Source organism: Lynx rufus, unplaced genomic scaffold (assembly GCF_022079265.1).
Source record: "Lynx rufus isolate CCGP_SWC_20201006 ecotype Redwood Valley unplaced genomic scaffold, mLynRuf1.p SCAF_16, whole genome shotgun sequence".
Taxonomy (NCBI): Eukaryota; Metazoa; Chordata; class Mammalia; order Carnivora; family Felidae; genus Lynx; species Lynx rufus.
The window spans coordinates 14,914,905-14,940,814 of record NW_025814830.1 but is presented as its reverse complement, the minus strand read 5'-3'; the positions used below and the strand labels follow the sequence as shown (position 1 = coordinate 14,940,814).

The 25,910-nt window shown below is 41.4% G+C and overlaps 1 protein-coding gene across 2 annotated transcripts; it reads left to right on the top strand.

Annotated features, from left to right (window-relative positions):
- The first annotated feature begins 2,914 nt into the window (after nt 1-2,914).
- PDCD2L (programmed cell death 2 like) lies at nt 2,915-25,519 on the top strand. 2 transcript variants are annotated; one of them, XM_047078285.1, is made up of 7 exons: nt 2,915-3,090; nt 3,192-3,307; nt 3,482-3,542; nt 4,735-5,108; nt 6,060-6,170; nt 14,679-14,827; nt 25,343-25,519. In XM_047078285.1, the coding sequence occupies exons 1-7, from the start codon at nt 2,983-2,985 to the stop codon at nt 25,471-25,473; spliced, it is 1,050 nt and encodes a 349-aa protein (XP_046934241.1). In that variant the 5' UTR covers nt 2,915-2,982; the 3' UTR covers nt 25,474-25,519. The 2 variants fall into 2 exon arrangements, with proteins under 2 accessions (XP_046934241.1, XP_046934240.1); XM_047078284.1 differs by having other exon boundaries at nt 2,916-3,090; nt 3,192-3,358.
- The last annotated feature ends 391 nt before the right edge of the window (nt 25,520-25,910 follow it).

Genomic DNA, 25,910 nt, shown 5'->3' with positions numbered 1-25,910 from the left:
TATTTGGTTAGGTTTATTCCTAGGTATTTTATGGGTTTTGATGCAATTGTAAATGGCAGTTTGTATTTTGTAAATTGTAAATGCAATTGTAAATGGGATCGACCAATTCCTTGATTTCTCTTTCTGCTGCTTTATTATTGGTGTATAGAAATGCAACTGATTTCTGTATGTTGATTTTATATCCAGTGACTTTATTGAATTCAGGTATCAGTTCTAGCAGTTTTTTGATCGTGAATGCCTTTTCTCATCAGAAGCACTTTCTCTATTACAAAGGAGCAAGCACAAAAATGTCTGTAGAGAGAAAAATTCTAGGTGGTAGAGTTCCTCGGGCTCACTTGGCTTCACATGAAAGGTCTCTTAGGAGTAGGAGCACTGCTCCTCTAGGTCAGAGGCCAAGTCTCACGTCTTGTCCTATGCAGGAGGAGCCAGCACATGTCCGTTGGCTACACGTCCCTTGGCCCTGTCTTATTCTCTCCCCCCATCACCAGCACTATCACTTGTAGCTTCCACTTGTTGTGAGTTCTTCAACAGTGTATTATTTAGGGTTTTCCAGAAAAACAGAACCAATAGGCTATAGATATATGTAAGGAGATTTATCATGGGAATTGGCTCCAAATCCCTCCTGTGATTCTGGAGGCTGAGAAGTCCCACAATATGCGATCTACAAGCTGGAGACCCAGGAAGAACGAGGCAGGTATGTTTCAATCTGCTGTCTGAGGGCAGGAGAAGATGGATGTCTCAGCTCAAGAAAGAGAATTCTCCCTTCCTCTCCCTTTTTGTTCTCCTAGGGCCCTCAGCCTCGGTGGTGATGCCTATCCACACAGGTTAGAGCAGATCTTCTTTACTCCATCTACTGATTGAAATGCTATTCTCTAACCCTCACAGACAATCCCAGAATTAATGTTTCACCAGCTATCTGGGCATCTCTTAGCCCAATTAAATTGATGCATAAAATTAACCACCATAAACAGCTCTTCAATGTGAGATTCAAGCAGCTTTCAACATTTTCATTTTGTACTTGCTCAAGTAAATACAAACTGGGGGCCCCGCCTCGCTGTCTGTCAGCAGAGCATGTGATCTTGATCTTGGGGTTATCAGTGCGAGCCCCACGTTGGGGGTAGAGATTACATACATACATACATTCACAAAAAAACCTGTATCATAACAATGAAGTGTGTGAATCTGACAGGGAAGTCCAAACTATAAAATCATTAATTAAGTGGAATCCTTCAGATCTCACGCATGCAAGCACCTTTTTGTTGTATCGTTCCAAGGACCCCACAAAAATCTTTCTATCAAATTTGGTGTTAAGTTGCCTCTGGAATTCCAGAATGTGGCAGCGATTAACATCTTGAAGATTCATCTTAAGTAGCTTTCATGCTGCGACCACACTTTGATCAAGAGATTGTAGTAGGTAGTGTTATAGAAACAGATGACCAATATTGGAGAAAGCTCAGTAACTGTTGGAAGATCTCTTGCTGTGTTAGCAAGAATACCAATTTTGTAGGTTCTTTTTTCAATCATTAAAATATATCTCTTGAGAAACCTAGCTAAGATAACAAGTATCTGCCAAGTCATCCAGCCTATTTGGCTAGACGGGAAGTGAACACCAAGGTCAGACTTCACAATGCCTTTTAAAGCTATCAGATTGGCAGTGATGAACCAGTAACAAGCTGGTTTTGTCTCCAGGTCTCCTGTGATGAGGCTGGAAGCAAACATGAGGCAATTGTATACTGCTTGGAAGGTGTCAATCATTGAAAACCTACACTTCCTTTTCTTCTTCTTTTTTTAAGTTTATTTATTTTGAGAGAGAGAGAGAGATCACGAGCAGGGGAGGGGCAGAGAAAGAGGGAGAGAGAGAATCCAGAGCAGGCCCCACACTGTCAGTGCAGAGCCCAATGCAGAGCTCAATCTCACCCCGAGCCTAAACCAAGAGTCGAACACTTAACCGAATGAGCCACCCAGGCGCCCCATCTACACTTCCTTTTCACGCTACTGTATGAAGACTGAATAGTGCTTTTGCAACATGTGTTTTTAAAAGGTCAGGTTTATTGAGGTATAGTTTACATACAGTAAAATTCACCTTTTGGAGTGCAGTTTTGACAAATACATAGTGATGCAACCACCAGAGTTGAGATACACAGTGTTTTCTTTTTCTTTTTTTTTTTTTAAGTTTTATTTATTTATTTAGAGAGAGAGCATGTGCAAGTGGGAGAGGGGCAGAATCCCAAGCAGGCTCTGCGCTGTCAATGTGGAGCCCAATGAGGGACTTGAACTCACGAACCCGTGAGATCATGACCTGAGCCAAAGTCAGACACTTAACCGACTGACACACCCAGTGCCCCAATATACAGCATTTTCATCACCTCAGAAGGTTCCTGGTACCCCTTTCTGGTCGATCCCTACCCCGTGAACCCAAACCCTGGTAACAATTGATCTGATTTCTTTCCTCGAAGTTCACCTTTTCCAGAATGTGGCCTTTTGTGTCTGGCTTCTTTCACTTAGCATGATGTTTTTGAAATTGCCTAGGTAGTTGTACCACGGGCATTTGAAAAAACGATTACAGAAAATTCCAAACATATAAAAATAGTATAATAGATCTCTATGTGCCTGACACCAAATGTAAACATTTATCAACTCATGGACTGCTCCATAATTTCCTCTATAAGCATTTTGATGTACCTGTAAAAATTAAAGACTTGTGTGTATCTTAACGATAATACGATAATTCCACTTCAGGTAAAATTTTTTGGCAAGACTATTTTAAAGCAGATCGTGAGTACTTCCTACCTCAGTGCATTCGGAGGCACAGACTATCTGAGGCTCCTGGATTCTTAGCCCACAACAGCAGCAGTCGCCTGTCATCCACTGAAGGATCTCAAGGGGGCGGGGCCGTCTCGCGGTTGTAGCGAGACGCATGCGCGGAGAGGAGCACCGGCTCGGCTGCCGTAGTTCGCCTTTCCACGTGGGCGCCTCGTCGTCATGGCGGCCGTTCGGAAGCCAGTGCTACTCGGGCTTCGAGACACTGCAGTGCGTGGCCGCCCCACGGGGTCGGGCGCCTGGACCGCTAGCAAGCTGGGCGGCCTTCCGGTGAGGTGGGGCCCCGGAGCTGGGGTCGGCGGGTGCTGGTGAGGGCTACGGGGTGAGGTCCCTGGGCAGAGCCCGGGTCTGAGCGCCTTACCTGTCCTCAGGACGCCTTGCCCTCCGTAGCAGCGCCGAGGCCAGTGTGTGAACGTTGCAGGCAGCCTCTTGCCCTGGTCGTACAGGTGTACTGCCCCTTGGAAGGCTCCCCGTTTCATCGGCTACTGTACGTATTCGCTTGTCCCCGCCCCAGGTGCAGCATGGGCGGAGCGCGCAGGTAGGCGGGGAAGTTCAGCAGGGTGGGTGGGAGCTGGGGTCCGCACCAGCCACACGGGATAGCGACAACCGCTGGCTGGTGCTCTGCGTTGCACCCTCACTGCCATTTATTTTTACCCTGAAGCTGGAAGGTGTTCCGCTCCCAGTGCCTGCAGACTCGAGAGAAAGAGGCGCAGGACGCACAGGTAAACCGGTTGTGACCAGCGCATTATGATTTGCTGTAATTTGAGGGTATTTTCCACAATGTCGTTTAAGACAAACTTTAAGCAGTGGTCTTCGAAGTATGTTGGAGTGGTTTTTGCACTTTTCTGAACCATGAAATGCTATCTTAAGATTTTTGTTGTTTCTTTTAATATACACTGAAGGCCTTGAGGCACATAATTCCCTGATGTTTCTGTTTGGAAAAAAGTATGGATGTGTACGCGGTTATATGTAACACATATGTGTGTGTTTTATAGTACATATGCTTAGTGTCATGTGTGTACATGTGTATAAAAAACATTTAATAAGAAATCTGAATTTATTGAAATCAAAAAGTAGGGCAAGTTGGTAGCTGCAGAACAAAAATTCAGCTTCCTTTGCCTGGATGTCACCTTATATATACACTGAGTTCTTAACATGTGTCAGGCATGGTACCAGCAATATCAGGAATGAAAAGATGAAGATCTGGTGTCTGCCTATATTTGTCAGGGTTCAGTTGCAGGTAATAAAAAAGCACTGAACTGTTAAAGTTGAAAGAATTGGGTTTTTACTCACATTGGTTAGGCTGGAGGGGGTGACTCCAGGAATGACCTTCAGAACCACATCTGAGAATGGGCTTGTTCAGGAGCTGCTAGACCACCTTCTGCATCCACAGTCAGAAAGCTGAGATGTGGTCTGGTGAACTGGAAGCTGCCCTTGTCAGATCTTTTGCCTCCAGATCCTTGCTTTATATCTATCTACAGACTTTTGCTTCATGGCCTCTCTCTCCACTTCATTCTGTTTCAAGTTTGTGTCTCCCTAGTGGACCTGATTAAGGGAGCCCTGATTATATCTGGAACTCTAACCGCTAAGGAGTCTGGGAAATGTAGTTCTTTCCTGCCAACTTCTGCAGTACATGAAGCACGACTGAAAGAGTTTGGAATAGGTGGTTGAAAAAACCACCGTACTGCATCTGCCACACTGCCCCTGAAAAGGGAAGACAATTTTTTGTCACCTCCAACATGCTTTGGGTGAATGGGGTCCAGAAAGTTGAATCAGAGTGTGCAAGAGAGGAAGATAGTGGTGCGAAGGCTCCCTCAGGAAGGTGAAGGGATTTGTAGCTCAAGCCAAGGGAATAGGTGAGATCACCCAAGTGATCTTGATTCACTGGACTTGATTCACTGGATATTTTTCCAGAAACAGGAAAATGGCCTTGCAGCTGAGGATTGGTGTGAAGGTGCAGATGACTGGGGAAGTGACAGTGAGGAGGTGCCACCACCACAGCGTACCTTGGATTTTGGAAATGATCCCCACAGCGCCAAAGACACAGACTGTACTGCTCAGCTCCGAGATCTCCACCTGCAGGATACTGTCCTGGGCGCTGCTCCTCCTGTTTCTCCCGGGGAAGAGATGGCCCTGCCTTCCCTGGTGCCCCAGTTCCTGCCCTACTACATGTGTGTTGTAGATGAGGATGACTACAGGGACTTTGTCAGTCTAGACCACGCTCATAGCCTTCTGAGGGATTATCAACAGAAAGAAGGAATGGATATGGAACAGTTGCTTTCCCAAAGGTGAGAATGTGTGCTGCTGAGGGTGACAGGTGACTTGACCGGGAAGCTGCCACAGTAGGTGCCCTTTGGTTTTATTCTGGTAGTTGGGGAAACTTTTTCAGGCAGAACTTGTGTGTGTAGCACCTTTCTGCTTCACTCCTCTTGATGAGAAAGGAAGACCGACAGGGGATCTTACCAGCCAACCCTGAGTTAGCTTGAAAACACTTTGCTCTGTTCATAAGTACCCTCAAGAAAAGGAACAAAGAAGTTAGGGTTGCCAGCTTCTCCAGAAGAGCATGTGTTTACTGTCTCTTTTTTTTTCTGTTTTTAAATGTATAGCTCAGACAGGTAACTTAGAAAAATGCCATTTGTTTTTTAACTCTTGGCTGTGGCTCAGGAACTGGCCTAGGACTTCAGAGACCCTGCCAGAGCCTCGGCTCATCAGTAAAATGAGAGTCGTGTTGGTATCTCTGTTGTCTGTCTCACCAGAGGGTTTTAGGAGTCACATGAGAGAGGAGATCTTGAAAGGCTTTATAAACCAAAGCCCTCTAAAGAAAGAAGTATGGTCATTTTTGCTATTGTAATAGGATATTTGGAAAGATAACCTGTGTTTGTTTGTTTGTTCGTTTGTTTGTTTTTTACCAGAGCTGTTTCCTTTGTAAGCTTTTCAGAATAATGTTGGAGTGCTTGCAGACCCGTTGGTGTCTGAAAATAATCTATAATGGACAAAGAAATGGAGAGAGTCAATGGACATAGGGCTTTTAAAATTGCAGATAATCATCCCAGAGTTGAAAATGACTAGGGAGCAGAGCCTGGGAAAAAATAACTAGCGAGCAGAGCAGGGGATTATGTTAGATACTATAAGGTATTAAATTTATTATTTTTTAAGTTGTGTTCATTAACTTGTTTACTCTTCTAAATATTGTAATTATCTGGATATAGATGCTCAAAAGCATTTTCTGCTTTTCTTAGTCTTCCTGGTGATGGTGATGAAAAATATGAGAAGACCACAATTAAAAGTGGAGATAAGATATTTTACAAATTCATGAAGAGAATTGCTCCTTGTCAGGAGCAGATTTTGAGGTAAAGGCACATTTTCTTTTATTGTTTTTCTTGATTATAAGAGTAATACATGTTAGTTTGGAAACTACTGGGAAATATGAGAAAACCAGAATCTGTAATATTCCCCAAACCAAGAGGCTAAGATTTTTTCATTTATTCTATTTTATTTTATTTTTTTAAGTTTATTTTGAGAAATAGCGCAAGCCGGGGAGGGTTAGAGAGACATAATCCCAAGCAGTCTCTGCAACATCATTGCAGAGCCCAGTGCTGGGCTTGAACTCACAAACTGTGAGGATCACGACCTGAGCCGAGATCAAGAGTTAGATGCTTAACCAACTGCACCACCCAGATGCCCCAAGAGACTAAGATTTTAATATATTATGTTCACTTATTTTTTTATGCATTTGGATGCATGCATGTAGGTAGGAATTATGTGTTTTAATTTTATTTATTTTTTAAAAGTTTATTTATTTATTTTGAGAGAGAGAGTAAGTGTGCGCGTGCACAGGGAGGGGCAGAGAGACAGTGAGAAAAAGAGGGAGAGAGAGAGAATCCCAAGCAGGCTGTGTAGTGTCCGTGCAGAGCTCGACGTGGGAACTTGATCTCATGAACCATGAGATCATGACCTGAGTGGAAATCAAGAGTCAGACACTTAGCTGACTGAGCCACCCAGGTAGCCTGGAATTGTATGTTTTTAAAAACATATTCAGGGAGCACCTGGCTGCCTCAGTCAGAAGAGCTTGTGACTCTTGATCTCGGGGTTATAGGTTCAAGCCCCATGTTGGGTATAGAGATTACTTAAAAATTGAACAAATAAGCGCAGGGGTGCTTGGATGCTTTAGTCAGATAAGTGTCCAGCTCTTTTTTTTTTTTTTTTTTTTAATGTTTTACTTTTGAGAGTGAGAGTGAGAGCACGAGCAGAGGAGAGACAGAGGAGTGGGGGGGGGGGGGCAATAGAAGATCTGAAGCGGGCTCTGTGCTGACAACAACAAGCCTGATGTGGGGCTTGAACTCACAAGCTGTGAGATCATGACCTGAGCTGATTTCGGATGCTCAACCAACTGAGCTACCCAGGCACCCGCAGCATCCAACTCTTGATCTTGGCTCAAGTCATGCTCTCACTCCTGGTTTGTGAATTCAAGCCTGCTTGGAATTCTCTCTCCCTCTCCTGCCCCTATGCCACTCGCCCACTCGTTCTCTCTCTCCCTCTCTCCCTCTCTCTCTCTCTCTCTCTCTCAAAATAAATAAATAAACTTTAAAAAAGCACACATAATTTGGATCATACAGTATAATTTTTTTTTTAAGTACACAGAATCTAGGAATATCCTTTTAGTACATTGAGAACTTTGATTTTTTTGTTTTTTTGAAGATTTTATTTTTAAGTAATCTCTGTATCCAATATAGGGCTTGAACTCACAACCCCAAGAATAAGAGTTGCATGTTCTGCAAACTGAGCCAGCCAGGTGCCCCACAGAGCTTTGATTGTTTTTTTTCACTTGTCTGTTTTCCTGATTTATGGACATTTAATGTTGTTTCCAGACTTTTGCTCTTATACATTATACTAGTGAATAGGTTTGCACCTAATGTCATTTTGCACGTATGCAGGTATATCTGGGGTTACGTTCCCTGAAGTGGCATAGTTAAGCAAAAGGCTGTACAGAGTTGTAATTTTGATTAATAGTACCAGAGTGACCCTCCTAGGACTTCACTTCCTACTGGCAACCTGTAAGTGCCTGTTTTCCCATAGCCTCACCTATAGTGTGAGCTTCATGCTTTTGTATTTCTGCCAATTCAAGTGAAAACACACATCGGGGTATAATTCATTTTGCTTGTTTCTTATTAGCATCTTTCTCTGTTTTTGAATCATTCCTATCCATATCTTTTGTCCATTTTTCCATAAGTTCTTGATCCATTTGATTTTTAGGAACTCTTTATGTATTAGGGAGATTAGGCCTTTATTATGATTAATTTTCTTGGTTTGTTTGATTTTGACATTGCCTCCGGATATATCTTTGGATGTCTAATTGTTCCCATCTAATTTGTTTCAATTTTGCACAGGTTTTTTTTTTTTTTTAATGTTTGTTTATGTTTGAGAGAGAGAGAGAGAGAGAGAGAGAGAGAGAGAGACCGTGTGTGCGCATGTGCACAAGAGGGGCAGAGAGAGGAGACAGAGAATCCCAAGTAGGCTTGACGCTGTAGCTCAGAGCCCGAGAGGGGCTCAAACCTGCTCAAACCCATGAACCGTGAAATCATGACCTGAGCCAAAACCAAGAGTCAGACACTTAACTGACTGAGCCACCCAGGCGCCCCTCACTTTTGCACAGTTTTAGTGCTGTTACACACCCCCTTCAAAAATCTTAGAATGTCATTTCCCGAAAGTCTAGTTCTAGAAGTGAAATTCAGGATCAAAGCTTTGAAATGTAAATGTTCTTGATATGTATTGTGTGATTATAGTTTTTACTACTTAGCACAAAGTCAGACTTTGCTCTTAATTCTTGCATCCTCATTTTATTGATGAAAATCCAATTTATCTTCTTTTTCTTAATTAGGTATGACAGCTAGAAATCTCATAGCATATGTGCCCTCCTGAAAACGTGCCCAAATTATGATACCTTCAACAGAATTTTCAGATCAAACAAATATTTTTGATCATATGGCACCTCAACAGCGGCAGTGACTCCCAGCCTGGAGACCAGCCCCTGGGAGGGATCTCTTACCAGTGAGACTCATGGCCCACAGTGATCCCTGCTACTTGAAGGGCTGAGTTACTGTGTGCTGAGGTGGAGGAGGACCATAATCACTGTCCTCGGTGCTGGTCACGGAGGCGACAACACTATACGCTATGATGTGTGCCCAACAGAGCTGTGAACAAGTATGCAGGAAACACAGAGGAGAGATCAGAGGCTTCTGCCTTGGAAAGGCATTGTGCAAGAGGGGCAGACTTGAGCCCTAAACCCTGCTGGAGGGATTATAGGTCCAGTATGCTATGAGTCACAGCCCAGATGCATAGCAGTGGGGCAGTGGCAATTCAGTGAGCTGGACTCAACGGTGTCTGAATTGAGAGAAGCTTGACTTAAAGACCGTCCGTTCCCTTTTGCTCTTATAGTCCCGCACCTTGACATCCTCAGGGCACACACCCCTGTTGTGTTTCTTGCCAGACTGGGTGCTCCTCATGCTTGGTACCTAGCACTGCCGCGGATTAGATGCTCAGATTGTATATTTTCACTCCGTGTCTTACTAAAGAATTTGTACTTTATCCTGTGGCCAGTAGTTGCCAGCAAAGTGATGATCACTCTGAGATGAGAGAAGAATCCAGGTGAGAGGTGGTAAAAGAGTTTGGATCAAAACAGAGGATATGGGAAGGAGGGGATAAATTTGAGAGATATTTCTATAGTGGCAGGTCTTAGTGACCTCTGGATGTGAGAGGAAAAAATTGGAAGGCAACAAAAGTGGTTTTGAGGTTTCCGATTGTGAAGTTGGATGAATGTTGATGCCGTTCTGGAGAAGGGGGTTTGGGAGGCTCGTATCTGGAGTCCAAGGGTCTTGATTTTTCTTGGAGTACAGAATGTGTCCTTGTCAGTATGATTTATATCTTGATAATCTTTGGCTTGCCTTTCATTTTTTATTTTAATTTTTTTTTTTTAACATTTATTTGTTTTTGAGAGATAGAGACAGAGCATGAGTGAGGGAGGAACAGAGAGAGAGGGAGACACAGAATCCTAAGCAGGCTCCAGGCTCTGAACTGTCAGCACAGAGCCCAGTGCAGGGCTCGAACCACAAACCGTGAGATCATGACCTGAGCCGAAGTTGGATGCTTAACCAACGGAACCACCCAGGTGCTTCCGCCTTTCACTTACTAATAGGGTCTTTTGAAGAGAAGTTTTAAATTTTGATCAAGTCCAACTTAACAGTTTTATTGTTTTGGTGGTTCATATTTTTATTTCCTAAGAAGATTCTGCCTAACCAAAGGTAACAGGATTTGTTATGTTTGATTTCCTGTGTTTTCTTTTTTTTTAAGTTCTTTTTTTTTTTTTAATGTTTATTCTTGAGAGAGAGAGAGAGAGAGAGACAGCACGTGAGCAGGGGAGAAGCAGAGCAGGAGACACAGAATCCAAAGTAGGCTCCAGACTCTGAGCTGTCAGCACAGAGCCCGATGTGGGGTTTGAACTCACAAACTGTGAGATTATGACCTGAGCCAAAATCGGATGCTTAACCGACTGAGCCACCCAGGCACACACACCCCCCTTTTTTTCTTAAGTTTATTTATTCATTTTGAGAGAGACAGAGACAACACAAGTGGGGGAGGGGCAGAAAGAGAGGGGGAGAGAGAGAATCTCAAGCAGGCTCTGCACTGCCAACCCAGAGCCCAACGTGGGGCTCAAACCCATGAAGCTGTGAGATTATGACCTGAACCAAAACCGAGAGTTGGATGCTCAGCCAGCTGAGCCACCCAGGTGCCCATTTCCTATGTGTGTTTTTTTTTAAATTTTTTTTTTTTTAACATTCATTTTTGAGAGTGAGAGAGACAGAGCGTGAGCGGGGGAGGGACAGAGAGAGAGGGAGACACAGAATCCGAAACAAGCTCCAGGCTCCGCTGAGCTGTCAGCACAGGGCCCAATGCGGGGCTTGAACTCATGGACTGCGAGATCATGACCTGAGCTGAAGTCGGCTGCTTAACCGACTGAGCCACCCAGGCGCCCCTCCTGTGTTTTTTTATAGAAGTTTTCAGTTTTAGTTCTTACTTTTAGGTTTATGATCCATTTTGAGTTAATTTTTATATATAATGTATGAGGGTCAAGGTTCTTTTTTATATACAGTTGTTGCAACACCAGTTTCTATTATGGATCACTTTTGTCTTCTTAATCAGTTAGGGAGAGAGGAATGTTAAAATGTAACTATACGGGGGGCCTAGGAGGCTCAGTCAATTAAATATCTTACTTTGGCTCAAAGTTCCTGGGTCCGAGTGCCATGTCAGGCTCTGTGCTGACAACTCAGAGCCTGGAACCTACTTCGGATTCTGTGTGTGTGTGTGTGTGTGTGTGTGTGTGTGTGTGTGTGTGTGTGTGTGTCTGTCTGTCTGTCTGTCTCTGTTCTCCCTCTCATGCACTGTTTCTCAAAAATAAATATTTAAAAACATTTAAAAATATATAAATAAACTTAGAAAAAAAACCAGTTCACCTGTTTCTCTCACTCCTGATCCCTTGTCTCTGGAAACCACCAGTTTCTTCTCTGTATGAGTTTGGTTTGTTTTTTTGTTGTTTTTTAGGGCCTGCAGATAAGCGATATCATTCAGTATTTCATTCTCTGTTTGACTTATTTCATTTAGCATTATGTCCTCGAGACCGATCCATGTTGCTGCAAAAGGCAAGATTTCATTCTCCTTTATGGCTGAGTATTCTTTTGTGGGTTGTATGTGTATATACATACATACATACATACGTGTGTGTATGTGTGTGTGTGTGTGTATACACACACACACACACACATACATACACACCACAATTTCTTTGTCCATTTATCTGTCAGTGGACACTTCAGTTACTTACATGTCTTGGGTATTATAAGTAATGCTGGAGTGAACATGAGGGTAAATATCTTTTTGAGTTAGTGTTTTTTGTCTCCTTCAAATACCCAGAAACGGGATGGCTGGATCATATGGTAGTTCTGTTTTTAATTCTCTGGCAAACTCCATACTGTTTTCCACAGTGTATGCACCAGTTTACATTCCCACCAACGGTGCAGGAGGGTTCCCTTTTCTCTACATCCCTGGCCAACTCTTGTTATTTCTGGTCTTTTGGATAATTGCCATTCTGACAGTGTGAGGTGGTACCTAAAGTATGCTTCTTAAACAGCTTATGTATGGGTCTTGCCTTTATTTTATCCAGACTCTTTGCCTTTTACAGAGTCTTAAGTCCATTTAATGTAATCATTGGTAGTAGTGGGTTAATTTTATCATTCTGGTATTGGCTTTTTCCTCTTTATTTTATTTTATTATTTTTTTTTAAGTTTATTTATTTTTGACAGAGTGCGAGCATGAGCTGGGGAGGGGCAGAGAGAGGGATGGAGACACAGAATTGGAAGCAGGCTCCAGGCTCCAAGCTGTCAGCACAGAGCCTGACGCGGGGCTCGAACTCACAAACTGTGAGATCATGACCTGAGCCGAAGTCGGACGCTTAACCGACTAAGCCACCCAGATGTCCCTCTTTCCCCTTTTGTTTAACCTTCTCTTCAGTGAATTGAGTATTTTTAGTTTATGATTTTATGCCCTTTCTGTTGCCATGAAAAGTGTTTACTATAGTGATTATAATGTGCATTTCTGACTTACTGCAGTCTACCTTCACCCAGTAGTTTGCTATTTTATGAACCATATCACAGATTCCCATTTAGCTTTCCCTGCCCTTTGTGATCTTGTTTTCGTGTATTCACTTCTATATATGCTTTATATCCCATAATACATTTTTATTTTTGCTTGAAATAATCGATAGTTTATGTGGATAGTTCATAACATATATATGTTATATAATGTACGTAGATTATATATTATATAATAAAATTAAAAATAACAATTGGGCTGGCTTAGTCATTGGAGCATGTGACTCTTGATCTCAAGGTTGTGAGTTCGAGCCCCACATTGAGTGTAAAGATTACTTGGAAAAAAAATCTTTAATATTAAAATTAATGATCAGAAAGTCTTTTATGTTTATCTTCCCATTTACCCTTTTGGTGCTCTACATTCCTTCCTGCTGGGCTTCCATCTGGTATTACCCCTATGCCTGAAGGACTTTTAATTTTTTTTTTTTAAGTTCATGTTTGTTGGAAACAGCCACTCAGGTTTTGCCTAAGAATGTATTTATTGATATTTCTTTTAGTAGACATTTTTATTGGATATAAACTTATTTTTTAGTTGTTTTCCATTCAACACTGGAAAGATTTTGTTCCACTGTCTTGTTGCCTTTAGCGTTTCTATTAGAAATTAGCTGTAATTCTTTTTTTATTTATTTTTTATTTTTTTAACATGTATTCATTTTTAAGAGGCAGAGAGAGACAGAGCATGAGCGGGGAAGGGGCAGAGAGAGAGAGGGAGACACAGAATCCGAAGCAGGCTCCAGGCTCTGAGCTGTCAGCACAGAGCCCAACACAGGGCTCGAACTCACAAACTGCGAGATCATGACCTAAGCCGAAGTCGGACGCTCAACCGACCGAGCCACCCAGGAGCCCCAGAAATTAGCTGTAATTCTTAAGTGTTGTTCTTCTTTTTGTTGTATTTATATAATTAAAACTATTATGTACTTCAGTGACTATGTGTTTTAATTTATCTTGCTTGGGATTTACTGAGCCTTTCAGATTTTTGTGTTGATGTCTTTTCATGAATTTTGGAAAAAATCTTGGCCGTTATCTCTGCAAATATTTCTTCTTTCCTATTTGCTTTTTCTAAGGACTCAGTTACTTGTATGTTTAGACAATTTAAAATTGTTCCATTGTTTTTAAAGGCCCTGTTTCATTTTTATTTATTTATTTTTTTACTTTTTGTTTCATTTTGGATGTTTCTGTTTTCCTCACGTTCACAGATTTTTTTTGTTGTTTCCTGCTGTAAACTTTTATTGAATGAAGTTCTTTATTCTGATACAGCATTTTTCATTTCTAGTATTGCTCTTTCAGTCTCTTTAGTTTTTATTTCTGTGCTAATTTCCTTATCTGTTTATGCATGTCTACCTTTTCTACTAGATTCTTTTACATATTTATGATTGATATTTTATTATTTGTTTTATCCCACTCATATTGATATTTTAAAGTCTTTTTCGGACAGTTCCATCATCTCATCTGTGGGTATTCTTTTTTTTTTTTTAATGTTTATTTATTTTAGAGAGAGACAGCATGAGCGGGGGGAGGGGGGGGAGGGCAGAGGGAGCAGGAGACACACAATCCAAAGCAGGCTCCAGGCTCTGAACTGTCAGCACAGAGCCTGATGCGGGGCTCGAACTCACAAACCGTGAGATCATGACCTGAATCAAAGTCGGTTGCTTAACCGACTAACCCACCCAGGCGCCCCTGTGGGTATTCTTGTATTGACTTTCTTTATGGGTTAAATTTTTCTGCTGCTTTACAAATTTAGTATCTTTTCTTTTTATGGTTTAGCAGAGATTGTATGTTGAAGAAGATCAGATACTGAAGTAAATATCTGCTCCTTAGCAGGGCGTGCCCCTTCTTCTGTAAGGCTGGTAGTGGAGGTCTAAATCCCTTTATCTACCTTAGAGTGGAGTCAGTCTGGACTGTGTTGCAATAGATTCAGTTCCACATTGGTTTTAGTGCCTTTGCCTAGACTTTGAATCAAGCATTGATAAGACTTCAGGTATCTTGCTGTGCTTTACAGACTTGCTACTGTTTTGGGGCCTTTGGATTTTCTTTGCTGTCTGGTTTTGCTCCTGGTACTCTTCAAGAAGGAAACAAAGTTTGCAGAGCATGGCCTTCAATACTGGAATGTGACTTGTATGTGGTCCTCATTCAGGGTTCTTTGTTCCCTTGCCCTAGGTACTCTTGGAGTGGCGAACCACTTTTTTTGACCTGCCCTACATCAGAAATCACTGAGCCCCCAGCCTGCAGCTACTGTGGAGTCCAAAGGATATTTGAGTTTCAGCTTATGCCAGCACTGGTCAGCATGCTCAGAAGCACTAATTTAGGTAATAGCCCTTTATTAATTTGAGCTTGTGGGTTTATTGCACTAACTTGGAATTATTTTATTTTAATGTGTATTTATTTTGAGAGAGAGACAGTGCGCAAGTGAGGGAGGGACAGATAAAGAGGGAGAGAGAGAATCCCAAGCAGACTCCATGCTTTCAGCACACAGCCCAATGCGGGGCTTGATCTCACAAACTGTGAGATCATGATCTGAGCCAACCGAAAGCAAGAGTCAGAGGCCAAGCCATATTCTATCCTTAAAATGATTTTCATAGTGGGGCCATCTGGCTGGCTAGGTTGGTAGAGCATTGGACTCTTGATCTTGGGGTTGTGAGTTTAAGCCCCACGTTGGGTATAGAGTTTACAATAAAAAAAATTATTTTCATAGCATTGTATTATTATTTTTTTAAGTTTATTTATTTATCTTGAGAGAGAGATTGAGCGCGCGCACAGGAGGGACAGAAAGAGAGAGAGAGAATTCTAAGCAGGCTCTATGCTGTCAGTGGAGAGCCCTATGTGGGGCTTGAATTCATGAAACCTGAGATCATGACCCGAACCAAAACCAAGAGTCAGACACTTAACTGACTGAGCCACCCAGTCACCCCTTCTTTTTTTTTTTTTAAATGTTTGTTTATTTATTTTGAGATAGGGAGAGCTACATGCGTGCAAAGGAAGCGCAGAGGGAGAAGGAGAATCTTAAGCAGGCTCCATGCCCAGCGAGGACCCCAATGCAGGGCTCAGCCCCATGATGATGAGATCATGACCTGAGCTGAAATCAAGAGTCCAATGCTTAACTGACTGAGCCACCCAGGCACCCCTTTTTGTAATATTTGTGATCATAGGAGTAAAGCAGTCATTTTTTAATCAGTAAGTAGTTACCTGTTAACTGGAGGATTTTTGTAAATGCTTTTTATCAGATTGGTAAAGTTCTTGTCTATTCCAATTTTATGCATTCTTTTTAATAGCCGTGTATAAGCGTTATCTATGTCATGTTAACAAATTGCTGCTTAATAGGTCTGTACCAGTTTATGTTGCTGTCAGCCATGTAAGAGACTGTTTCTGTCTTGGCATCTTTGGCAGCATCTGGTATAAAATGATGAAAAAGTTTTGGTAATGTTGTTAAAAATGCCATTGTGTGACCTAGCAATTCCACTCCTAGGTATATACCTAAGAGAATTGAAAACCTATGTCTACACAAAACCTGTATGTGAATGCTCATATAAGCATTATTCATATAATAGCCGAAAAGCAGAAATAACTCAGATGTCCCATTAACTAATTAATACATAGACAAAATATACCTTCATAGAATATTATTCTATCAGAAGAAGAAATGAAGTACTACATTATACATGGCTACACATGATTATACCTTGAAAACATCATGCTAAGTGAAAAGAAGCCTGTCACAAAAGGCTACAAATTGTATGATTCTGTTCATATGAAATGCCCAAAATAGGTAAACCGATTGAAACAGAAAGTAGATTCATGGTTTCTAGGGGCTGGGTGAGGGGCGCCAAGAAAGAATGAGGAGTGACTGCTAATGGGTATGGGCATGGGTGTCCTTTTGCAGAGATGAAATTGTTCTGGAATTAGGTTGTGAAGATGTTTCTATAACTCTGTGAAGAAACTAAAAAACACTGAATTGTACACTTTAAAATGGTAAATTTTACGGCATGTGAATTATATTTCTATGAAGAAAACCACCATTTGAGCACCTGTACAAGCTCATAATACCTTTGGTGATGGGGCACCCTGGGTGGCTCAGTCTGTTAAGCGTCCGGCTTTGGCTCAGGTCATGATCTCGAAGTATGAGAGTTAGAGGTCCGTGTCGAGCTCTGTGCTGACAGCTTGGAGCCTGGAGTCTGCTTCAGATTCCATGTCTCCCTCTCTCTGCCCCTCCCCCACTCACACTCTGTGTCTCTCTCAAAAATGAATTAACATTGGGGCACCTGAGTGGCTCAATCAGTTAAGCAAGCGTCCAGCTTCAGCTCAGGTCATGATCTCACCGGTCGGGAGTTCGAGCCCAGTGTCGGACTCTGTGGTGACAGCTCAGGGCCTGGAGCCTGCCTAAGATTCTGTGTGTCCCTCTCTCTCTCTCTGCCCCACCCCTGCTTGTGCTGTCTCTCAGAAAAATGAGGAAATGGGGGCGCCTGGGTGGCGCAGTCGGTTGGGCGTCCGACTTCAGCCAGGTCACGATCTCGCGGTCCGGGAGTTCGAGCCCCGCGTCGGGCTCTGGGCTGATGGCTCAGAGCCTGGAGCCTGTTTCCGATTCTGTGTCTCCCTCTCTTTCTGCCCCTCCCCCGTTCATGCTCTGTCTCTCTCTGTCCCAAAAATAAATAAACGTTGAAAAAAAAAAAAAAATTAAAAAAAAAAAAAAAAGAAAAATGAGGAAATGTTAAAAAAAATTTTTTTTGATAAATAACATTAAAAAAATTTAAAAATACCTTTGGTGATTCTTGTAAAGACAATGGAAAAAACAATTATTGCAAAACAATAATTATAACAATTAGGTTTAATGGAAGTAATTAAGCCAACTTAAATAAAAGAGTATTCGTTGTTTAGGAAAAAATGTATTAGTTCTCCATATATTTTGGATATTAACCCTTTATCAAATATATGATTTGCACATATTTTTTCCTATTCTGTAGGTTGTCTTCATTTTTTTTTTTTTTTTTAATTTTTTTTCAACGTTTATTTATTTTTGGGACAGAGAGAGACAGAGCATGAACGGGGGAGGGGCAGAGAGAGAGGGAGACACAGAATCGGAAACAGGCTCCAGGCTCTGAGCCATCAGCCCAGAGCCCGACGCGGGGCTCGAACTCACGGACCGCGAGATCGTGACCTGGCTGAAGTCGGACGCTTAACCGACTGCGCCACCCAGGCGCCCCGTAGGTTGTCTTCATTTTGTTGATGTTTCTCTTTTGCTTGTATTAATGTATTTTTTAAACTGTAAGTATAATACTTCAGAAATCCAGTTACCTGGAGATAATTGCTGGCGATACATATTTTTTCTCTTCTTGTTTCTGTACACATTAAGAGATTAAAACAAAATTGTTCTCATACTTCTGTTCCTTCTTTGCAGAATTTCCCAGTGTCATTGAATATTTTACCCAGTGGAAGTTCCATTTTATCTAGCGATTTCCAAAGTTATTGTACATTTCAACTGTTTCTTTTTCTTTACTATAAATAATAATTTAATTAATGCCCTTCTGTAAAGGCATTTCTATAATTTTAAGTATTTCTTCAGTATTGAATCTTAGAAGTCACATCTTTTTATCAAAGGATATGAACTTGGAGTGCCTGGGAGGCTCAGTCCGTCGAGCGTCTGACTCTTGATTTTGTCACGTTATGATCTCACAGTTTGTGAGATCGAGCTCCACGTAGGGCTCTGTGGTGACAGTGCGGAACCTGCTAATTCTCTCCGTCTCTCTTTGCCTCTCTCCTGCTTGCATACATGCATGCATGCACTCATTCTCTCTCAAAAGAAATAAACTTAAAAAAAAATTTTTTTAAATAAAGGGTATGAACTTTTTAAAGGAGCCTGGCTGGCTTGTCAGTAGAGCATGCAGCTGTTGATCTCAGGGTTGTGAATTTGAGGCCCACATTGGGGGTAGAGTTTACTTCAAAAAAAAAAAAAAAGATATGAACTTTTAAAAAATTCATTTGACACAAGAAAAGAAATTATGTATATTTTGTTGTATTCTTTTGTCTGCTAAATAGGCAGTGTGCTTTGAACACATGTAGTACACAAATACTGAAGATAGATTTTTATGTTGCTGACAATACTGTTATGAAATACCAGTGTCTTCCCTATTTATTGAATGAAATTTCACAATGTTCACAATGTCTAAAGTTGCATAATCCTGAAAGGCTTCTAACAAACCACTACAGCCCCACTCTCACCCCCTCTGCCATCTAGTTGCACTCAAGGGAGACACTGGCAGCACTCCGGGCTGTTCTTCTAGAATTTATTTTTGTACTTCTAAATAAAAGGTACTACTTTTTACATTTACCTCTTTTAGACATTATCAATTGAATTTCTGAATTGGCATGGGGGATCTGGGATCTCTTACAGCCCCCTCCCATTCTTCCTCACCCTATTGCTTTCTCCCATACTCCTGGTCAATGTTTGTAATTTTGTAGTTAGGCTGTTTGTAGTTAGCAAAGCAGTGTATTGTGATCACATGTTCTTGGACTTAATAATACCTGTTTCAGTCTTAAAAAACATTGTTTTTAATGTTTATTTATTTTTGAGAGAGAGACAGAGTAAACAGGGGAGGGCAGAGAGACAGGGAGACAAAGAATTCGAAGCAGGCTCCAGTCTCCAAGGTGCCAGCACAGAGCCCAACGTGGGGCCTGAATGCATGAACCACGAGATCATCATGTGAGCCGAAGTTGGAGGCTTAATGGACTAAACCAGCCAGACGCCCCAATACCTGTTTCATTCTTATGGCCAGTTCTTCTTACACCCTCCTGGAGGTTCTCAGTATTATTTTCCTCACAAGTCCAACTCCAGACAACCCGGCTCCGTGTTTATTTCCCTGAAGACTTGTCCCATGTGCCTTGTTCTCCTGAGCTAGTCTGAACTCTAGGCCTTCCGCACCTCTAGTGTTGCTGTCATTCTGGGTCACCTTCTGCCTTTATTTTGGTATCGCTTTGCCCCTCTTCCAAGTGGGTCCCCTGTTTTCCTGGAACTCTGATCTGCCTCTTTCTCGGTTTATCCTTTCAGTTTTGATACAGCATTTTCTCCAGTAGTTTCCTGAAGAGGGATTGTGGGAAATAGGTATTTAAAGTACCCCATCGGTCTTAAGATACATTTATTCTATCTTTATGCACATAATAAAGTCAGGTATGGAATTCTAAGCCATTAGTAATTTTTTTCAGAATTTTAAAGATTTAATTACCTTTCTTTTATTTTATTTTTAAGTACTCTCTACACCCAATATGAGGTGCCATGATATTACCTCATTCTTTTAGCAGCCTACTTATGGAAAACAGTCCCATGCTGGCCTTTAGTCCTCTTATTTCAGGTCACTTTTTTTTTTTTTAAGTTTATTCATTTATTTTGAGACAGAGGAGAGAGAGAGCAGGCCCAAGTGTGTGTGGGGGTGGGGTGGGGTGGGGGGGGATTGGGGAGAGAGAGAGAGAGAGAAAGAATGAATCCCAAGCACTTACAGTACAGAGCCTGAGAGAGAGAGAGAGAGAGAGAATGAATCCCAAGCACTTACAGTGCAGAGCCTGATGCAGAGCTCGAACTCACGAACCATGAGATCGTGACCTGAGCTGAAGTTGGACGCTTAACTGACTGAGCCACCCAGGTGCCCCCAGGTCACTTTTAGAATCTTTACTTTATCCTTGTTATTCTGAAATTGTGTATATTGTGCTGAGTAGCTGGTAGGTGTTTTCAGTTCAGAAACTTATGTCCTTCAATTTCCTTGAAGATATTCTATTTTTCTTGTTGTGCCTTTACAGGAACTTCTGTTAGTGAAATGTTTGTTTTCCTATTTAGATTCTGTTCTCTTTTGTTGTCTGATTTTTGTTTTGCTTCCCAAGAGTTTTCTTCAACTTTGTACTTTATTCATCTTTTTAGTTGCGGTAAAAAATATATAACATAAAATTTAGTATCTTAACCATTCTAAATGTGCAATTTAGTAATGTTAAGTTTATTCACGATATTGTGCAACCAATGTCCAGAGCTTTTTCCTCCTGCAAAACTGGAACTGTAACCGTTAACAACTCCCCAATTCTGCCTCTCCCCAACCTCTGGCAACCACCATTCTGTTTCTATGAATTTGACTACTTTAGATACGTCATATAAGTGGAATCATAGTATTTGTCCTCTGACATTGCCTTATTATACTTAGCATAATGCCCTTGAGGTTCATCCATGGTGTACGCCGTGTCAGAAGTCCTTTCTTTTTAAAGGCAAACAATATTCTGTCATGTGGATATTCCACATGTGGTTCATCAGTTCGTTTGTTGAACACTTGGGTTGCTTCTACTTGGCTATTGTGAATATTGCTACTATGAACATGGGTGTACAGATATCTTTTCAAGATCCTGCTTTCAGTTCTTTTGGATATATATACCAGATGCAGAATTGCTGGATCATATGGTAATTCTATTTTTAATTCTTTGAGGAACCACTATAATATTTTCCATAGTGGCTTCACCATGTTATATTGCCAATGAGCAGTGCACAAGAATTCCATTTTCTCCACATCCTCACCAACACTTGTTTTCTGGGGTTTTTTGGGGGGGAGGGGTGTTGTTTTTATAGTATCCGTCCTAATGGATGTGATGTATTTATTGGGATTACATTTGCATTTCCCCTAATGAATTTTTTTTAAATGTTTATTTATTTATTTTGAGAGAGAGTGCATGCATGAAGGGGAGTGGCAGAGAGAGGGAGAGAGAGAATAACAAGAAGGAAGAAGGCTCCATGTTGTCAGCACAGAGCCAGATGTGGGGCTCAATCCCATGAACCGTGGGATCATGACCTGAACTGAGATCAAGAGTCAGATGCTTCGGGGCGCCTGGGTGGCCCACTCAGTAAAGAGTCCCACTTCAGCTCAGGTCTTGGGCTCTGTGCTGACAGCTCAGAGCCTGGAGCCTGCTTCAGATTCTGTGTCTCCCTCTCCTTCCCCCACTCCTCCCCCGCTCACACTCTGTCTCCCTGTCTCTCTCAAAAATAAATAAACATTAAAAAAAAAAAAAAAGAGAGAGAGACGCTTAACTGACTGAGCCACCCAGATGCCCTGCATATCCCCTAATGGTTAATGGTGTTGAGCATCCTTTCATATAAATGGCTTGTTAGCCATTGACATATCATTTTGGGAGAAATGTCTACTCAAGTCTTAGTCTTCATTTCATAGTCAGATTATTTGACTTTTTATTGTTGAGTTGTAGGAGTCCTTTTTATATTCTGGGTATTAACCCTTTATCTGGTATGATTTGCAAATATTTTCTTTCATTTTGTAGGTTGCCTTTTCACTGTTGTGTCCTTTGATGCACATAAGTTTTTGATATAGTCCAATGTGTCTGTTTTTACTTCTGTTGCCTGTGCTTTTGGTTTCATATTCGGGATATCTTTGCCATGTACTTCCTTTTTAAAAAGAAAGCACAGGGGCGCCTGGGTGGCTCAGTCGGTTAAGCGCCCGACTTCGGCTCAGGTCACGATCTCACAGTTCGTGAGTTCGAGCCCCACGTCGGGCTCTGTGCTGACAGCTCAGAGCCTGGAGCCTGTTTCAGATTCTGTGTCTCCCTCTCTCTGACCCTCCCCCGTTCATGCTCTGTCTCTCTCTGTCTCAAAAATAAATAAACGTTAAAAAAAAAAAAATTTTTTTTAATAAATTAAAAAAAAAAAAAAGAAAGCACACAGTGAATTGTGCCAATCTTAAGCCTACAGTTTGACGACTTTTTGCATAAATACACTCTTGTCATCACCTCCCAGATTAACATAGGGAGTGTTTGCAGTGCCCCAGAAAGCCCCTTGGGCCTCCTTCCTGGGCAGTATACCCCTCCCTGTCTAAGGTGTCACTCTCCTCCATTCCTATATGGATTTGGCCTATTCTGGAACTTTGCACATATGGTATATGGCTGTTGGGCCTGACTGCTTCTGTTTTATCTTTACGTCTTCGTTAGCTTTATCTTCTAACCCTTCTCTTGAATTTAGTTTGGCCATCCTATTTTTATTTTTCAGAAGATCTTTTTTGTTTTCTGAAACTTTTCCATACCACCTTTTTTTTTTTCTTTTTTGCTTTATGAGTTCTTCTTTTATATCTTTAAGAAGTGGTCTGTTTTTAAAGTTTTTGCTTGTTATTTCCTGCCATTTTTTTTTTAAGATTTTACTTTTAAATAATCTCTGCATCCAACGTGGGACTCAAACCTACAACCCCAAGATCAAGAGTCACACGCTGTACTGACTGAGCCAGCCAGGCACCCCTCCTGCAGTTTTTCTGACCCCTGAATGTTATGTTGAAGGTTTTCTGTAAATGTGTGGTGAACCTTGGAAATCACCATTACTAACACTAATCAACATCATTCTAGTCCTCATCCTTGAGATAAATGTAGGTAGAAAGTTTAGATAGTTGGATGGCTAGAAAAAATTTAAAGATAGGAAAGTTCAGTACATACTAATTAAAAATACTGGAATAAATGTATGCAAATTTAACATAAGAAAAAGTAAGTGTATGTGAGGCAGTTAGGTTCTTTCACTGTAGGCAATGGGTTCTTTCACCTAGTTTCTAAAAGATCCTTCTGAAGTTAAGAGAATTACATTCATTCCGTCTGTCAGTTTTAGATAGTATGTGTTTGGCTCTTTACTATAACAAGGATATTTGTGCCCTGCTCCACCCCCAAGTATATTAGTAATTTTTTAAAGATTTTTTAATTTCCTTTTTTTTTTAATTAAATTTAATTTTTTTTTGAGAGAGCGAGCATGAGCAAAGGAGAGGCAGAAACAGGAGGGGACAGAGGATCTGAAGCGGGTTCTTCACTGACATCAGCGAGCCCAATGTGAAGCTCAAACTCACAGACTATGAGATCACGACCTGAGCTAAAGTCAGACACTCAATTGACTGAGTCACCCAGGCACCCCTAGATTTTTTTATTTCTTTAATCTCTGTACCTAGCGTGGGGCCTTTGCGTTGACCAGTTGCATTGGTCACCTTTCTCCTCTCCTGTGTTCACATCCTTTTTCTTTCCCTTTGCATTCATTGAGATTCTCTCAAGCCTTTCCTTTCTACCTATAATTACGTTTCACCTCTTTTCTGTTCCTTGTGGCTTCTGATGTTTTTCATTAGATACGTAATGGAGCTATTTTGACCCCCATATCTGTTTCCTCTTTCTCCTACCCCTCCGTTGCCCTTCTACTGTGGCAGGTCTCGGGGCTCAGGCCTCCTGTACATAACTCTGCTATTTGGTATTCTGTTGCCTCTGATTCCCTGCCCCTCCTTCTTTCCTACCCTGGTGGCTACTGGTTCTCAGACTCTAACCTTCTCATGCCTTCTGCAGACTGCATGTTGCACATTCTGGTTGGAAATTATCTCACATTCACCAGGTCATTTCTTCTAAGTCAGCTTTATTTTGGCCTTGTTAGTTCAGTCTTTGATGCTTTTCTTTCCATCATCCCTGCCTGCATTTTCCTTTCAAAGTGTTTTTCTTTTGCTCCTCCAAACCAATTGCCCAACTCCTCTTGACTCCTGTTTTCCTGTTCTGCCATCAATGGGAGATCTTTTCAGTTGTATTTTCTTGATGTTATTCTTCATGGCATTGTCCATTGATAAAGTTTTGTAAACTCTTTGGAAATTTTTTTTTTTTTTTGGCCTGAATCCTTTCTTGGAGGTAGTGTGTTCTATTAATATAATATATTTTTATTTGTTTGTTTATCTTAAATGTTTTGTGTGTGTGTGTGTGTGTTTTGTTTGTTTGTTTTTAGTAATCTCTACATCCAACATGCACAAACTCATAAACCTGAGATCAAGAGTCACACAACTGAGGGGAGCCTGGGTGGCTCAGTTGGTTAAGCATCTGGCTCTTGATCTCGGCTCCGGTCACGATCTCAAGATATGAGTTTGAGCCCCAGGTTGGGCTCTGTGCTGATGGTGTGGAGCCTGTTTGGAATTCCCTCTCCCTCTCTCTCTGCCCCTCCCCTACTCATGAGCTCTCTTTCTCTCAAAATAAATAAAAAGAATTTTTTTTTTAAGAAAAAAAAAGAGGGGCACCTGGGTGGCTCAGTCAGCTAAGCGTCCAACTTTGGCTCAAGTAATGATCTTGCAGTTCGTGGGTTCCAGCCCCACATCAGGCTCTCTGCTGAAGGCTCAGAGCCTGCTTTGGATCCTCTGTCTCCCTATCTGCCCCTCCCCCGCTCACACTCTGTCTCTTTCTCAAAAATAAAATAAAAACATTAAAAAAAATTTTTTTTAAGAAAAATAAACTCACACAACTGAGCCAGCCAGATGCCACATGACATATTTTTAAATGGTTTTCAGTGTCCAATATCCTAGACAGTTGTACTAAAGACTTTAAAGTATATTTTCCTGATAAATCTGCTTTTTGTCATCAGCAGTCACTTGCTTTGTGGAAGAGGATGAGTGTGTTGTGAATGAAAGCTAGTGAGCGCTGCTTTTGCTTTTCCTAATTTTTTTTTTTGGCTTATTGGGTAAGATCACTCCTATAGCAACACCAGGTGTGCTGATATTGCATCATCTTTCTCCTTCAGTTATCTTTAGTTACTTAACCTCTTTGTTTTATGGTGATCACTTAAGACGTGTCAGGCTCTGTTCTAAGTATCTAACGTGTATTAGTTTATATAATCCTCCTCAAAACAATCTTCTCATGATAAATACAGTCATTATTATGGAGAGGTGAAATCACTTGCTCAGTGGTAGAGCTGGGATTTGAACCCACGTAGTCTTGCTCCAGAGTCTGGGCTCCATCTACTAATCAAACCTTCAAATATTGAGTGTATCTCCTGACACTGTCTCTTCGCTGGAATATGTTATATTTTTCAGGTCTTTCTGTGGAATTTGGAACAATTCTAATTTATACATGTGAGAAGAGTTGCTGGCCTGAAAATTGTCAGACTCCCATGGAAGAACTTTGTATTATACAAGAAGACCCAGATGAACCGTTATTTAAGTAGAGAATTTCCTTTTATTTATATAAATTAAAACAAATTTTAATCTCCAGATTTGTGTTTTTTTTTTTAATTTTTTTTCAACGTTTTTTTTTTTTTATTTATTTTTGGGACAGAGAGAGACAGAGCATGAATGGGGGAGGGGCAGAGAGAGAGGGAGACACAGAATCCGAAACAGGCTCCAGGCTCCGAGCCATCAGCCCAGAGCCTGACGCGGGGCTCGAACTCATGGACCGCGAGATCATGACCTGGCTGAAGTCGGACGCTTAACAGACTGCGCCACCCAGGCGCCCCCAGATTTGTGTATTTTTACTTCATTTTGACTCACAAACTATCAACTCTTTGTGTTTTAAGTGCTGTCCTTTTTGCTTTATGGCACCTGTACTGGGGCAGAAGCGAGATTTAGAACCTCTTGGCTGTGGGCTGGTCTACCCTTCCAGGGT